A 15624-nucleotide genomic window follows, 5' to 3' on the forward strand; every position below is an offset into this window, starting at 1 on the left:
TCCAGGATCCCAGGTTTGATTCCCGGCTTGGATCACTGTCTGTGTGGAGTCTGCACATTCTCCCCGTGTCTGCGTGAGTTTCCTCCGGGTGCTCCGGTTTCCTCCCACAAGTCCCGAAAGACGTGCTGTGAGGTGAATTGGACATTCTGAATTCTCCCTCTGTGTACCCGAACAGGTGCCGGAAGGGGCTTTTCACAGTAACTTCATTGCAGTGTTAATGTAAGCCTACTTGTGACAATAAACATTATTGTTATTATTAGAGTAATACCATTTATGAAATCTAAATGTGTTTACGACTAAATATTAAATAAAAAATTTAAGATGCTCTTTCCCCAAATGCTCAACATGTTTTGTTACTTTGCCATTTAGATATGACCTTCATGGTTACTTGTGCTTATGCTTGCAAGAACATAAAATGTGGGTGCAGAAGTAGGCCATTCTGCGCATCGAGTCTGCTCTGCCATTCAATGAGACCATGACTGACTTGATGCTATAATCCTCAACTTCACTTCCCCGCCTTATCCCCATAATCCTTGATTCCCTTGCTGATTAAAAATCTGTCTATCTCAGCCTTGAACATACTTAACCACCCTGTCTTTATAGCCCTCTGCGATAAAAAATTCCACAGATTTGCTAAACTGTGAGAGAAGAAATTCCTCCTCACCTCTGTCAGAAGCTTACATGATAATTTGTGCTGCTGTTTTGGGAATCACATCAGGACCATTCTTGAGGTGCCAGTCGTCTGTGCCAGCGACAGGCAATGTGCAGTACAGAAGTGACATATAACTTGGTGCATTTCATCAACTCCTGAGATGGATGGTGTCAATAATTAATAATAATTCGATAGTTTGGGGACTCTACCAACTATATGAAAACCACCGAGCGTTGTTTACTAGCTTTGTAGATGAGCAGGTTTGTCAAACCTCCCTCAAAAAGGCTACTGGCCAATCATCACAAGAGCCCAAGAAATAGGAGCAGGGGTAGGCCACACGGCCAATCGAGCCTGCTCTGGAGAGATAGAGAGAGAGAAAAGAACCCGTAAAAGTCTCTGGCTGATGACCTTTTGCCAGAATTAACAAAAGTTGGAGCTGTAACAGATTTGAAGAATGTCAGGAGACAACGAAAGGTCATTGAGGTTTACAGCACAGAAACACCTAAACACCTATCGACTCTAATCCAATTTTCAGCACGGCCCATAGCCGTGTATGCTGTGGTGTTTCAAGTGCCCATCTAAATGCTTCTTAAATGTTGTGAGGCATCTCACCTCCACCAGCATTTCAGTTAGTGAGTTGCAGATTCCCACCACCCTCTGGGTGAAAAAAATCTCCTCAAATCTCTTCTCAATCTCCTTCCTGCTCCTTACTGTAAACCTATGCCCCCTGATTATTGACCCCTCTACCAAGGGGAAAAGTGTCTTCCTATCTACCCTATTTGTGTCCCTCATAATTTTAGATACACTTCAATGAGGGCCCCCCTCATTTTTCTCTGCTACAAGTAAAACAACCCCAGCCTATCCATCCTCTCTTCACAGCTGAATCGCTCCAGCCCAGACAACATTCTGGTGAATCTCCTCTGCACCCTTTATAGTGCAACCACTTCCTTCCTATTGTGTGGTGACCTGACTGCACACAGTACTCCAGTGGTGTCATAACGAGTATTTTATACAGCTCCATCGTAACGTCTCTGCTCTTATAGTCTATGCCTTGGCTAATAAAGGCAAGTATACCATATGCCTTCTTAACCAGCATCAACAAAGAGTCACCGAGACTCCAAACGTTTGCTCCCTTCCCTCTCTCTACAGATGCTGTCAGACCTGCCGAGATTGTCCAGTATGTTCTCTTTTCGCTGCCTTCTTAACCACCTTACTTACCTGTCCTGCTGCCTTCAGGGATCTTTCCACATGCATCCCGAGTCCCCTCTGGTCCTCTGCATTTCCTAGCCTTGTATGTTCCCTTGCCTTGTTAGCGCTGCCAAAAGGCATGGCCACACCCTTTACAGGGTTCACTTCCATTTGCCACTGTCCTGCCCATCTGACCAGCCCTTCCATAACCACCCTGCAATCTAAGCTTCTCCTCCTGGCTATTTAGCACACCCTTAAATTCTCCTGTCGTCTGCGTGGGGAGAAGGTGGAGGGAAGGGGAGGGTGGAGGGGGGGGGGGGGGAGAAGGTGGAGGGAAGGGGAGGGTGGGGGGGGGGGGGAGAAGGTGGAGGGAAGGGGAGGGTGGAGGGGAGGGGGGGGGGGGGGGAATGAAAAAAAGATGGATGGTAGGAATTGAAAGGGAGGGGTGATTGGAGGATGTGGGTTGCTAAAGAAGACCCGTGTCCCTTTAATGAAAGTTGGAGGACACCTAGTGGCGATGTGTTTTCCAGGGAGTGCGGAAGCGGAGCAAGGTTCATGTGCAGCTGGAACGGGTGACACAAGGCGTTTGCAAAGCGAGGAGGTCTTCTCCCTGATCGCCAGCCCCTTTCAGTGGCAGCATTGACTGGTTCAGATGCCAGGGCTCCAGCGTTCCCTCTGCGTCTGAATCGGTGGCGTTGCTCCCAGTCTGCATTCACCCACCGATCCTGCTCTCACTGCCTGATCCTGACAGCAGCCATGGGCACTGGTATGAGTAAGGTATGTGTGTGTGTGTCAGCGAGTGTGGCCCGGGGGCATCTTTGCACATTGCTGTTGCTGTGCTGGGGGGGGGGGGGGGGGAGGTGGGCAGCGAGTCTGAGCGAGTGGCGAAGGCTGGGTGGAGATTGTAGCAGCGAAATGACAGCGGGGCAGACACCCTGGAATGAGCAGGGATCTGGCCGGGCAATGAACCATCTCTCCCTCCCTATCGCAGCTTCTCTTCTAACCCGGGCAGGCAGCGGCGGAAGGGGGGAAAGTTCACCAAAAAAACCCTGCAGAGCCCTGGCTAAAACAATTCCCCCATCACCAGCCTCCCGGCTACATTTACGTTGGGGGATTTGGGGGGGGGGGGGGGGGGGGGTGGTCGGGAAACTCCTCCCTTTTTTGAAATTTGGGGAAAGTTTTGTTTTCCTTCAATCTGCGGGAAATCGAGCTCCTCTTACAAAAAATGTCCAAAGAGTTGACCGGGACGGTAAAATATTGTTAGTGGGGATTTGACCCAGCGGGAATGTGTTTGTCGACCCCCCCCCCCCCCCCCCCCCCTCCTCCACATACACATTAAAATACGAATCCCACAGTCCCAAAGATGTGCAGTTTGGGTGGATTAGCCATGTTCAAATTGCCCATGTTAAAAGTGGCCATCAAGGTCCAGTGCCTGGCCAGCTGACCTGACCTGACTTTGGCTGAACTCTCTTATCTATTTTGTACAAGGGACCCTGCATTTAAACTGCATGTCTGTTGATCAGCACTCTGCAAGGTCGTGACTTGAACACGACCCCTTCTTTCCCACAGCAAGGGCACCCAGACACTTATCAGTCAGTTCATCGTCTGGTCTGCTTCGACACCACAGTGCCGAGTTTAAATCCCTCCAATTCTTGTATTTGTTTTTTTACTGCTTACAGATTTCTGCCCCACTTTCCTGACATTTGTTTTGCTTCAAAAAGTGACCACAAATACGAATGGTGTGTGTGTGTGGGGGGGGGGGGGGGGGGGCTGCTGTATGTTTTAAAGGGGCAGGTACTTCAATCAGATTTGTAATGCGTTGCTTGTCAATGTTTTAGAGGTTGATGCTTAAAGCTTTTCAGGCAAAGAATGATCTCAGCGTGCAATGATAGGGTCATGTAGGTTAGATTAATCTGACATAGTTGTGCTGGAGTGACGTGGGGCAAAGATTCTGCTTCTGGACAGAATGCCCTCTCCAATCAAAGGTCATTTTTCCTTGGAACAGAGGAGGCTGAGAGGTGGTGTGAATGAGATGAACAACATTGTGAGGGGCCCTGGATAGAGAAGGGTTTGAGAAGGGCCTGTTTGCTTTAGCAGAGAGGTCAGTGACAAGGGGGCATCAATTTAATGTGATTAGTAGAAGGATGAGAGGGGAGATGAGGAAAAATGTTTTCACTCCGAGGGTGGTAGGGGTAGAAATTCTCAACTCATTTCAAAGGTGTTTGGATTTGCACCCCAAGTGTCCAAATGTGCAGGGCTATGGGCAAATGCTGGAAAGTGGGACTAGGCTGGGGTGGGGGAGGGAGGATCTCATTTTTCAGCCAACATGGACAGGAAGGGCAGAGCAGCCGTCTCTTTCTTAGCCATGAAATGCCTGTGATTGATTCTAGGATTTTAATCTGTGTTTTTCCCATGTACAAATAATGTGAGCACCAATGCAGTTATTATTGTTAACATTTCTTTTGTAAATATATCTGGACGTTAATGCACCTACACTGCAACGTGACCCTAAACAGGCACCTTGGCAATTGTTCAATAGTGTTTTGGGCAGGCTATTCTGGGAGCTTGGTCTGTTTAAAGATGTTTCCATGCACTCAGGTAATAAGATACTTTAAGTGAATGCAATAATAACACGCTTTGCTTTTGAAAAACTTCAACAGGCTAATATTACATCAGCCAAGCGTAACACCTTGATAGGCTTATATTACTGCAAGTAGATTAATAGAGAATGGACGTTCATTTTAGTGTTTAAATTAGTGTTTTGCCACTCTTTGGAATAAAACACGGCGTTGATTATATTGAAACTTTTTTCCCCTATTAAGGGGAAACTTAACGTGGCCAATCCACCTCCCCTGTTCTTCATTTAGGTTGTGGAGGGTGAGACCCACACAGACATGGGGAGAATGTGCAATCTCCACATGGACAGTGACCCGGGGCCGGGATTCAACCCGGGTCCTCGGCGCCGTGAGGCAGCAGTGCTAACCACTGCACCACCGTGCAGCATATTGACCAGAAGCTTAACTGGGTGAGCCATATATATACCGTGGCTGCAAGAGCAGGTCAAAGGCTTGTTATTCTGCAGTGAGTGACACGACTCCTGTCACACATAGTGTTTTCTTAGAGCTGCACATTCAAGCACAAACCAGAGAGCAAGCAATTTGAAGCTATTTCAAGCTCTTTGCAATCTGGCAATGTGCAATGAGACAGGATTAATTAGTGCCCTCATAGTAAAGGCTCCCCTAGGTAGCAGTGATCATAATATGACTGAATTTCACATTCATTAAGGGAGAGATGAGTGGATCTAAGACCAGTGTTTTAAACTAAATAAGGGCAATTGTGAGGGCAGGAAGACAGAGCTGGCTAAATTGAATTGGGAAATTAGGTTAAGAGGCAGGTCAGTAGAGATGCAATATGGCAGTCATTTATGGAGATATTTCAGATTACTCAGAAAAGATACATTCCAGTGAAAAAGAAAGACTCAAGAGAAGGTCGCACAATCCATGGCTAACTAAGGATGTTATAAGATAGTATCAAATTGAAAGAAAAAGGGTGTAATTCCATGAAGATGAGTGGCAGGTGGGAAGACTGGACAGAATATAAAGAACAGCAAAGAATGACTAAAGGATTAATAAGGAGGGAGGAGTTAGAGAGTGAGAGAAAGTTAGCTAGAAATATAGAAAACAGATGGTAAGAGTTTCTACAAAAGGAAAGGAGTAAGTGAAGTGAGCGTTGGTCCTCTAGAAAGTGAATGTGGGGAATAAATAATGGAAAATAAGGAAATGGCAGATGAACTGAACTGATATTTTGCATCTGTCTTCACTGCAGAAGATACAAGCAACATCCCAGAAATAATTGTGAATCAGGAGGTGAAAGGCAAGGAGGAACTTAAAACAATTAAATTACCAGGGAAAAGGTACTGAGACAATTATAAGAACTAAAAGCTGACAAGTCCCCAATTCCTAATGGACTTCATCCTCGAATATTAAAAAAAGTGGCCATTGAGATAGTAGATGCCTTGTTTTTTTTAAAAATTCCCTTGATTCTGGAAAGGTCCAATCAGATTAGAAAATAATGAATGTAACTCCTCTATTCAAGGACAGTGGGAGACAGAACACAGGGAACTAAGGGCCATTGTGATAGGGAAAGTGCTGGAATCTATTATTAAGGAGGTTGTAGCAAGGCACTTAGAAAATCTCAATGCGATCAGGCAGGGCCAAAATGGTTTTGTGTAAGGGAAATCATGTTTGACTAATTTATTTGGAGCTCTTTGAGGAAATAACACGGAACATGGATAAAGGGGAACTGGTGGATATACTGTACTTAGATTCTTGCACGTGTTTGATAACACATGCAAGAATCCAGGGGCTGGTTTAGCTCACTGGGCTAAATCGCTGACTTTTAAAGCAGACCAAGCAGGCCAGCAGCACGGTTCGATTCCCGTACCAGCCTCCCCGGACAGGCGCCGGAATGTGGCGACTAGGGGCTTTTCACAGTAACTTCATTGAAGCCTACTCGTGACAATAAGTGATTTTCAGTTCATTTTCATTTTCATAAGGTGCCACATCAAAGGTTACTACACCAAATAACAGCTTGTGGTGTGGGAGGTAACATATAAGCTTGGATGGAGAATTGGTTAGCTAACAGGAGACATAGAGTAGGCAACCATGCGTCATTTTCAGGTTAGCAAGATGTGATTAATGGAGTGCCATAGGGATCAGTGCTGGGACCTCAAGTATTTACAATTGATCTCAACGACTTTAATGAAGGGATTGAATGTATGGTTGCAGTGAAAGGAGATGGTGGGGTAGTAGTTATATCACTGGCAGGAAGAATAGAAGAACAGCAAATTATTTAAATGGAGAGAGATTGCAGAGCTCTGAGATACAGAAGGATCTGGGTGTCCAGGTACATGAATCACAAAATGTTAGTATGTGGGTACAGCAAGTGATTAGGAAGGCAAGTGAAATGTTGCCTTTTATTGCCAGGGGAATGGAATATAAAAGTAGGCATGTTTTTGGTTCAGTCATACATCTAGAAGGACAAGAGCAGCAGATTCCCAGGAACCCCATCACCTGGAGGTTCCCATTCAAGACACTCACCACCCCGACTTGGAAATATATCTTGAAACTCGCTCCCGAACAGCACTGTGGGTGTACCTACCCCTCAGGGACAGCAGCGGTTCAAGAAAGCAGTTCACTACCACCTTCTGAAGGGCAACTAAGGATGTGCAATAAATGCTGGTCAAACCAGCGATGCCCATATCCCGTAAACTAATTTTTAAAAACACAGCGTTGGTGTTCCACATCAGGCGTATTGTGTACAGTTTTGGTCTCCTTATTTAAGAAAGGGGCATAAATGCGTTGGAAGCAGTTAAGAGAAGTTTGATTAGGGGCCACAAAAGGAGGCTACACCGAGTTATAGAGAAAAACAAACTAATTTATTTAACACATTATATACAGCTTCAGTAATTCCCTAGTTGGCGCGTTACTGACCGACACTTTTATATGAAAGTACATGAACTGTGTTAAGGGTCCCCCGCTCCAGGGGCTGGTTTAGCTCCCTCGGCTAAATCGCTGGCTTTTAAAGCAGACCAAGCAGGCCAGCAGCACGGTTCGATTCCCGTACCAGCCTCCCCGGACAGGCGCCGGAATGTGGCGACTAGGGGCTTTTCACAGTAACTTCATTGAAGCCTACTTGTGACAATAAGCGATTTTCATTTTTCCTTTATCGGGAGAGCTGGTATTCTGCAAGCTCCATGGTGTAGTGGATCATCCCCACCCAGTGAGACCATGTGGGTTATAACAAGAAGGTTCACTCAACTGATTTTTGGGATGCTGAGGGGAATGGTTATCTTCTGATGAAAGGTTGGACAAATTGGGCCTGTATTCACTGGAGTTTAGAAGAATGAGATGTGACCTTGTTGAAACATACAAGACCCTGAGAGGACTTGGCAGGGTGGATGCTGAAAAAATAAGGGGCGGAATTCTCTGTTCCAGCAGCTGGCCAATGGGCTTTCCCATTGTGGCCATCCCACACCGTTGGGAAATGCGTGGACGTGCTGCCGTCAAAGCAGAGGATCCCAGCGATGGAGAATCCCGCAGAAGGGGTCCCCCGTTGTAAATGGGGATGAGGATAAATGTTTTTCTCTGAGGGTTGTGAGTCTGTGGAACTCTCTTCCCCAGAGAGCTGCAGAGGCAGGGCCATTGGATATTTTGAAGGCAGAGGTAGATAGATTGGTGACTAATAATGGAATCAGAGGTTATCGGGGAGTAAACATGAATGCGGAGTGAAGGCCGCAATCAGATCAGCCATCATCTTATTGAATGATGGAGGAGGCTCGAGGGGCCGAGTCACTCCAGCTCCTCATTCCAATGTTTGCATATTTGTAACTCTTCCAAAACCCTGTCCATCATCTATAAGGCACAACTCAGGAGTGTGGTGAAATACTCTCCACTCGTCTGGATGACTGCAGCTCCAACAATGCTCAAGATGTTCGACGCCACCAAAGTCCCCTTGATTGGCATTACAACCGCCACTATTAAACTCTTGTTCCCTTCGCCGCCGTGGCAGCAGAATGCACCATCCACAAGATGCACCGAGTCAAGGCTTCTTTGACAACACAGCACCTTGAAGATTTGTGATCTCTAACATCTAGCTGGATAATGGCAGCAGGAGTACGTGAGCACTATCACCCTGTAAGTCTCCCTCTTAGTCACACACCATTCGGATTTGGAAATAGATTACTATTCTTGTCACTGCATCAAAATCTGGGGAACCTCGACTGAAATGTACCTTTGGCACGGTAGCACAGTGGTCAGCACTGTTGCTTCATAGCATCAGGCACCCGGGTACGATTCCCAGCTTGAGTCACTGTCTGTGTGGAGTCTTCACGTTCTCCCCGTGTCTGCGTGGGTTTCATCCGGGTGCTCCGGTTTCCTCCCACAAGTCCCGAATGACGTGTTTGTTAGGTGAATTGGTCATTCAGAATTCTCCCTCACTGTATCTGGACAGGCGCCGGAGTGTGGTGACTAGGGGCTTTTCACAGTAACGTTATTGCAGTGTTAATGAAAGCCTACTTGTGACACTAATAAAGATTATTATTATTGTTGGAGCACCTTCACCACACCAACTACAGTAATCCGTGAAGGTAGCTCACCATCACCTTCTTAAGGGAGTTCCGGTTGGACAAGACATGTTGCCATTGCCAGCTTTGCCCACATCCCATGAATGCATAAAGAAACCTTTAAATGTGTTATTATTTCAGAGCAAAGAATAAGGAGGAAATTTTGCGGGCGGCACGGTGACGCTGTGGTTAGCACTGCTGCCTCACGGCGCCGAGGTCCCAGGTTCGATGCCAGCTCTGGGCCACTGTCCGTGTGGAGTTTGCACATTCTCCCCATGTTTGCGTGGGTATCATCCTCACAACTCAAAGATGTGAGGGGTAGGTGGATTGGCCACGCTAAGTTGGCCCTTAAGTGGGAAAAAAAAATAATTGGGTACTTTAAATTTATTTTTAAAAAGAGGTAGTTTTGCAAAACCATGCTCCCAGAAAGGGTCCTCTTAGTAGTCCAAATTGGAAAAAGAGCTGACAGTTTCCTGACCATTTGGGGATATTGAAAGTGGTTGTCCCAGGTTTTGTGAGGCCAGTCTATAAGACCTTTTGACGCGTGGATTTGGGAAAAGTTACCTTTTCCTTTCAGTCAGAGTGGCACAGTAATATTTCCCATCAAAAGGACAGTGAGGGTAACATCTGATTCCAAAAACAACAGTAACCTCACCTCAATTGTGAGAACGTGTCAAGAAAATGCGGATTGTCCGAGAACACCATTATGTAATAATCCATCAGGAGGATTATGAAATGCTGCAAGACCACATAGATAGGCTGGCATGATGTGCAGAAAGGTGGCAGATCCAGGTCAGTGCAGAGTAACACATTTTGGAATTAAAAATAAGGGAAAGAAATGCATCTTCAATGGCAAAGGTTTAAGTGAAATAAGAGGAGCAGAAGAGGCAGCACGGTAGCACAAGTGGTTAGCACTGTGTCTTCACAGCACCAGGGTCCCTGGTTCGATTCCCGGCTTGGGTCACTGTCTGTGCGGAGTCTGCACGTTTTCCCCGTGTGTGCCTGGGTTTCCTCCGGGTGCTCAGGTTTCCTCCCACAGTCCAAAAATGTGCAGGTTAGGGGGATTGGCCATGCTAAATTGCCCTTAGTGACCAAAAAGGTTAGGAGGGGTTATTGGGTTACGGGGATGGAGTGGAAGTGAGGGCTTAAGTGGGTCGGTGCAGACTCGAAGGGCTGAATGGCCTCCTTCTGCACTGTATGTTCTATGTTCTAATATGCGGATACACATGCCATTAAAACTGGCAAGGATAGTGGACAACATTGCAGAAAAACAAAATGGAAACTTTGATTTTGTGTCTAGAGTCATAGAGCACAGGCGCTGTAATGTTATGTTCAATTAGTACAAGTGCGTAACAAGGTTGTAGCTGGAGAACTGTGTCGTTTTGGCCACTCCATTATCAGAAGGCTAAAAAAGGCTGTTACAAATGTACAGATTCGCTTGGGGGTTACCAGGGCGGACTGATAGGACATCAGTTTAATGTATCATTTGAACTATGCCGCTTCAGATCATGTGGTGCTCCCTCAGTACGACACTGCCATGTTGGGCTGGAGGTTATCCACTCAAGACACTGGAGTGAAACCTTCCCTCATAGTCTCTAACTCAAGGGCAAGAGTGCCATGTTACAACAGTGCCAACACATCAATAGTACTTCATTTGCTGTACTGCACTTTGGGACAGTCTGAGCTCATGAAAGGTGCTATACAAATGCAGCTTCTCTCTTTCTTGCTTTACCAAGACTGATGTGCAGCTTGTCATTAGTAGTATGGGCCAGACAATCCTTGTTTAACAGGCCGAACCAACGCACAACAAATGAGAAACTTCTGTTCACTTGTAAACCTGGGTAGACAGCTCACTTTTCAAATTGGTTCCATTAAAATAGAGGCCTGGGATCCTAATTTGAACCCTGTAGATTTCACCTGATATTAACTACGCTACTTGCTCTCAGCGTGTGGTTGGTTGCAAAGGAATAATATTCAGAGAATTCACAATGATCAAAATCTGTCAAGGGGTTTTTAAATAATGCTGCTATGAATAAATGCTGATTGTAAACAGATTTTCCTTTCTTGGCAAATGCATGTCTGAGATCGTCTGGCAAGTTTATTGCGTTTCTTTGTAAAGGTCAATTTGTGGTCAGACTGCCATGCATGTTCTAGAATGTTCCAATTTGGACGACTAACCCTTCTGACAGCATGGGTTCACAAAATCATCCCCTATTCTTTGCCCCGAAAACGATAAAAGTTAAAGATTTTTTTTAGTCATTCATGGGATGTGGGCAAAGCTGGCGATGCCAGCATTTATTGCCCACCCCTAATTTCCTTAAGAAGGTGATGGTGATCTACCTTCTGGATATTGCTGCAATTAATGTGGTTAAAGTACTCAAAAGGTGCCGTTGGGTACCCATTCCCGAGATTTTGACCTCGTCAAATTGAAGGAATAGTGATATACATTTTGGGCTACTCCTTCTGCTGGTGTGCAGTGAACATGTGGTGTGGTCTGCATCACAAGGGGCATATCTGGCTTCTGCACAACAAAGTGACATTTTTCCTCCCAATGCCTCAAAGATGCACTGTTCACTGGAGTGCATTGCTGCGGGTAGAACAGCTCTGTGGTACTTTTCAGGCCTGACCATCTGTCATGCATTAACCTAAACCATGGGTGCAATTAGGCTCCGGTGGGGGTACAGCTCCACAACCAGTTAGCCCCAGAGAGACACTTAGCAACATGCATGGCAATCAGGTTTGGCAACCATAAAGCTCATAGATTAGCATAGAATTTACAGTGCAGAAGGAGGCCATTCAGCCCATCGAGTCTGCGCCGGCTCTTGTAAAGAGCACCCCACCCAAGGTCAACACCTCCACCCTATCCCCATAACCCAGTAACCCCACCCAACACTTAGGGCAATTTTGGACACTGAGGGCAATTTATCATGGCCAATCCACCTAACCTGCACATCTTTGGACTGTGGGAGGAAACCGGAGCACCCGGAGGAAACTCACGCACACACGGGGAGGATGTGCAGACCCCGCACAAACAGTGACCCAAGCCGGGAATCGAACCTGGGACGCTGGAGCTGTGAAGCAATTGTGCTATCCACAATGCAACCATGCATGCCCTCAGACCAGGAGAGCAGAGACTAATTGCAGTTACTGTTCCGACTGAGATCAGCAAACCCAGCAAATGGGTAACAATACCGGCAGCAACTTGCATTTATATAGCGCCTTCAACATAGTAGAATGTTCCCAAAGCGCTTCACAGGAGCCCAATCAGACAGAATTTGACACCATGCCACAGAAGGAGACATTACGATAGGTGACCAAAGCGCTTGATCAAAGAGATGTTTTAAGGTGCGACTTAGTGCAGTGGCGCGAGGGCGAAGAGAGGCAGGAAGGTTTACGGTGGGTAATCCAGAGTTGAGGACCGAGATGGCTGAGGACACGGCCATCTGTGCAATTAAAATCGGGGATGCTGAAGAGGCCAGATTTGGAGGAGCGCTGAGGTCTGAGGGTGTTGTAAGGTTGGAGGAGATTAACAAAATGGTGGTGGGGGGAGGATGGGGATGGATGCTTGTGAAGTCAGAATGGGATTTGAAAACAGGGATGAGCATTTTTAAATCAAGGCATTGCTGGATCAGGAGTTACTGCGGATCAGTGAGCACAAGTATTTGGTGTGAATTAGGATACCAGGCAGCTAGGATTTGGATCAGCTCAAGTTTACAGAGGGTGGTAAGTGGGAGGACGGCCAGAGGAGTATTGGTATAGGCTGATATTTGATACTCTTGTGCAGCATCGGAAAATATGGATCCTATTCAACATCATTACAAACCTCTCCCAGTCTGTGCTTAAGATATCATGCTGGGAGCTAATGGTGTAATGTAAGTTGCTGCCGAATATAGCTTGCTGTGTGAGTAAATATATGGTCTAAATTCAGCTCAAACTGCTGACTTCCTGAAGGAGTGATAGTTTGACGTCTGCTAGGTTATCGTCAGGGGACTGTGATGTGGAACATGACATGTTCTGCACTGTATTGATATGAAGCTCCCAGATTGGGGCCAAGGATGGTATACAGTACAACAACAACACACATTTACATAGCATCTTTGACAGAGTCAAGCATCCCAAGACGCTCCAAAGTGTTATTAAACAACATTGGACACTGAGTAATAAAGGAAGAATGTGAGTCAAGTACCAGGGGACATAGGTTTAAAGTGGGTGGAGAAAATTTTAGAACAGATGTGTGAGGCAAGATTTTTACGCAGAGGGTGGTAAATGTATGAAATGCGCTGCCTGGGGAGGTGGTGGGAGCAGGTACGATAGCGGCATTTAAAGGACATCTAGACAAATATATGAATAGGGTGGGAATGGAAGGATATGGACTCCTTCAGTGCAGATGGTTTTAGTTTCGGCAGGTACCATGGTCGGCGCAGGCTTGGAGGGCCGAAGGGCCTATTCTTGTGCTATATTCATAGAATATAGAACATATAGTGCAGAAGGAGGCCATTCGGCCAATCAAGTCGGCACCGACCCACTTAAGCCCTCACTTCCACCCTATCCCCGTAACCCAATAACGCCTCCTAACCTTTCTGGACACTAAGGGCAATTTATCATGGCCAATCCACCTAACATGCACGTCTTTGGACTGTGGGAGGAAACCGGAGCACCCGGAGGAAACCCACGCAGACACGGGGAGAACGTGCAGACTCTGCACAGACAGTGACCCAGCGGGGAATTGAACCTGGGACCCTGGCGCTGTGAAGCCACAGTGCTAGCCACTTGTGCTACCGTGCTGCCGAAAACTTGGGCAGTAGAGATTTGGATGAACTCAAGTTGATGGGAGAGTGGAAGTTTGGTGTGGACTGTAAGACCATCCCCTCCACCAATGTCCCCCTGTGGTTAGTTATCTCTCTTTAAATTCCTTTTATTATGCAGTTCCGTTCATAAGGTTCATAGCTGAAGCTGACACAACTACCTCATGCACAGTGACTGAAAATTTCCATTACTGCTACCTTGGCTGAGCGAAAATGATTATTCACCAATGCACTTACATAGTGAGCTACCGTTCCTCACAATCTTTCATCTCGAGTTGCCTGTTCACTATTTAACAGGCTAGCATATGCACCACTCACTTTTTGACACACTTAGTTGCATACTCACTGTTATGCACGCCCGCATACACGTGAATTCTTACTTACTCTTTCACCTTTGAACGGCATTTCCTGATTGACTTGATTCAGTCACACCCTCGCCCATTGTCTTGCCTCGACCAAAAGAACATTCTTTGCTGATTTCATGACCCTCTTTGTTTACAGTGCTCCTCCCTCAGATGTAATACCCCATGGGGATTGACAAAAAAGCCCCAGTGTCAGTCTAGGAATAGACTGTGAGCAGCAACTCCAGTTTTCAATGTCAGCGCAGTGGGCTATATGCCATTGGAATTTAGGGAAGGCAGATTAGCTGAATGCAGGTCTCCACAGACAATACTACAGAAGAGGAGATTTTTGTGACCTGAAATAAAGCCACGATTACTGTATGGGTAAATATTTAATACATAGAGGTGAACTCTATGATGTCTCTGGGAATGGGATAGGTGTCCATTACGCTGTGTTAATTAGGTAGGGTGAGCTCGGGTAGCACAGTGGCGCAGTGGTTAAATCTCGGGCCTGGGTCACTGTCCATGTGGAGTTTGCACATTCTCCCCATGTCTTTGTGGGTTTCGCCCCCACAACCCAAAGATGTGCAGGAGGAGGATTGGGCACGCTAAATTGCCCCTTATTTTGAAACAATGAATTGGGTACTCTAAATTTATTTTAAAAAAAGTAGGGTGAGCTGGAATTTCAAAATCATGACGTTATGTTCAGATTGCAGAATTACATTTTAGGATTAGCAGTGGTGGGCCGGGCCTCATGCGTGGTGCGTTCCTACATGTAATACATTTGCATCCATGAATACTCAATATCTTAAAACATTTTGAAGTTAAGTCCCACCTTCCAGATGAACTGAGCGGTGAAGCCGACACTGAAATTTTCCAGAGCCTGCAACAAAACATATAGCCACATAGATTTGGCGGCAACCCCATGTCCTTGGCTCTCAAAGTGATTGTGGTGCTCAATCTTTTCACAACAGGCTGCTTCCAGGGCTTCACAGGTGGTATGTGTGGTATTTGCCAGGCTGCCACCCACAGATCCAACAAAGAGGTGACCAATGCCCTCTTTTATCATCTCAATGGGTTCACCAGGCTCTTGACAGATGACAACAGTCAGGTGACCAGGGGCAGTGGGCTCCACAGCTATCGCCCATTTCCCTAGAATGCAAACGGTAACTGACTGCACCCATGATGACTCTGGTATCTTGCGGAAGACATAGTTTCCCCAGCTTCTCAACATCCCTCCCAGATTGACGGTGGAAATTCTCCAATGAAAACCCACCTCCGCCACATCATTGTAAATGTTTCATCTGCCCGCTATTGGGCCATTACATTTTCATATGAATTATGTGGGTGCTGGTTCCTGACACAAAAGTGGAAGTGGCACCGATATCTAGCTCCGCCATTTGGAGTGGTGCGCCACTGATTACGTGCCACCCACAGAGTTGCTCCTGCCAACAGGTCTGCTTTAATGGTATATCACGCTCGTCCATCTTGCGCCATCCTCACACATCCACTGTA

At 46.4% G+C, this 15624-nt stretch overlaps 1 protein-coding gene across 1 annotated transcript in view; it reads left to right on the plus strand.

Moving 5' to 3' along the window:
• The first annotated feature begins 2374 nt into the window (after positions 1 to 2374).
• The window catches only part of dusp22a (dual specificity phosphatase 22a), a 167930-nt gene continuing 154680 nt past the window's right edge, over positions 2375 to 15624 (plus strand). Inside the window, exon 1 of the mRNA XM_038806287.1 lies at positions 2375 to 2617. Within this exon, the coding sequence (XP_038662215.1) occupies positions 2597 to 2617 (21 nt within the window). The 5' untranslated portion in view covers positions 2375 to 2596. The remainder of the gene's footprint in view (positions 2618 to 15624) is intronic.

This window comes from Scyliorhinus canicula, chromosome 9, assembly GCF_902713615.1.
Source record: "Scyliorhinus canicula chromosome 9, sScyCan1.1, whole genome shotgun sequence".
NCBI classification, from domain to species: Eukaryota; Metazoa; Chordata; class Chondrichthyes; order Carcharhiniformes; family Scyliorhinidae; genus Scyliorhinus; species Scyliorhinus canicula.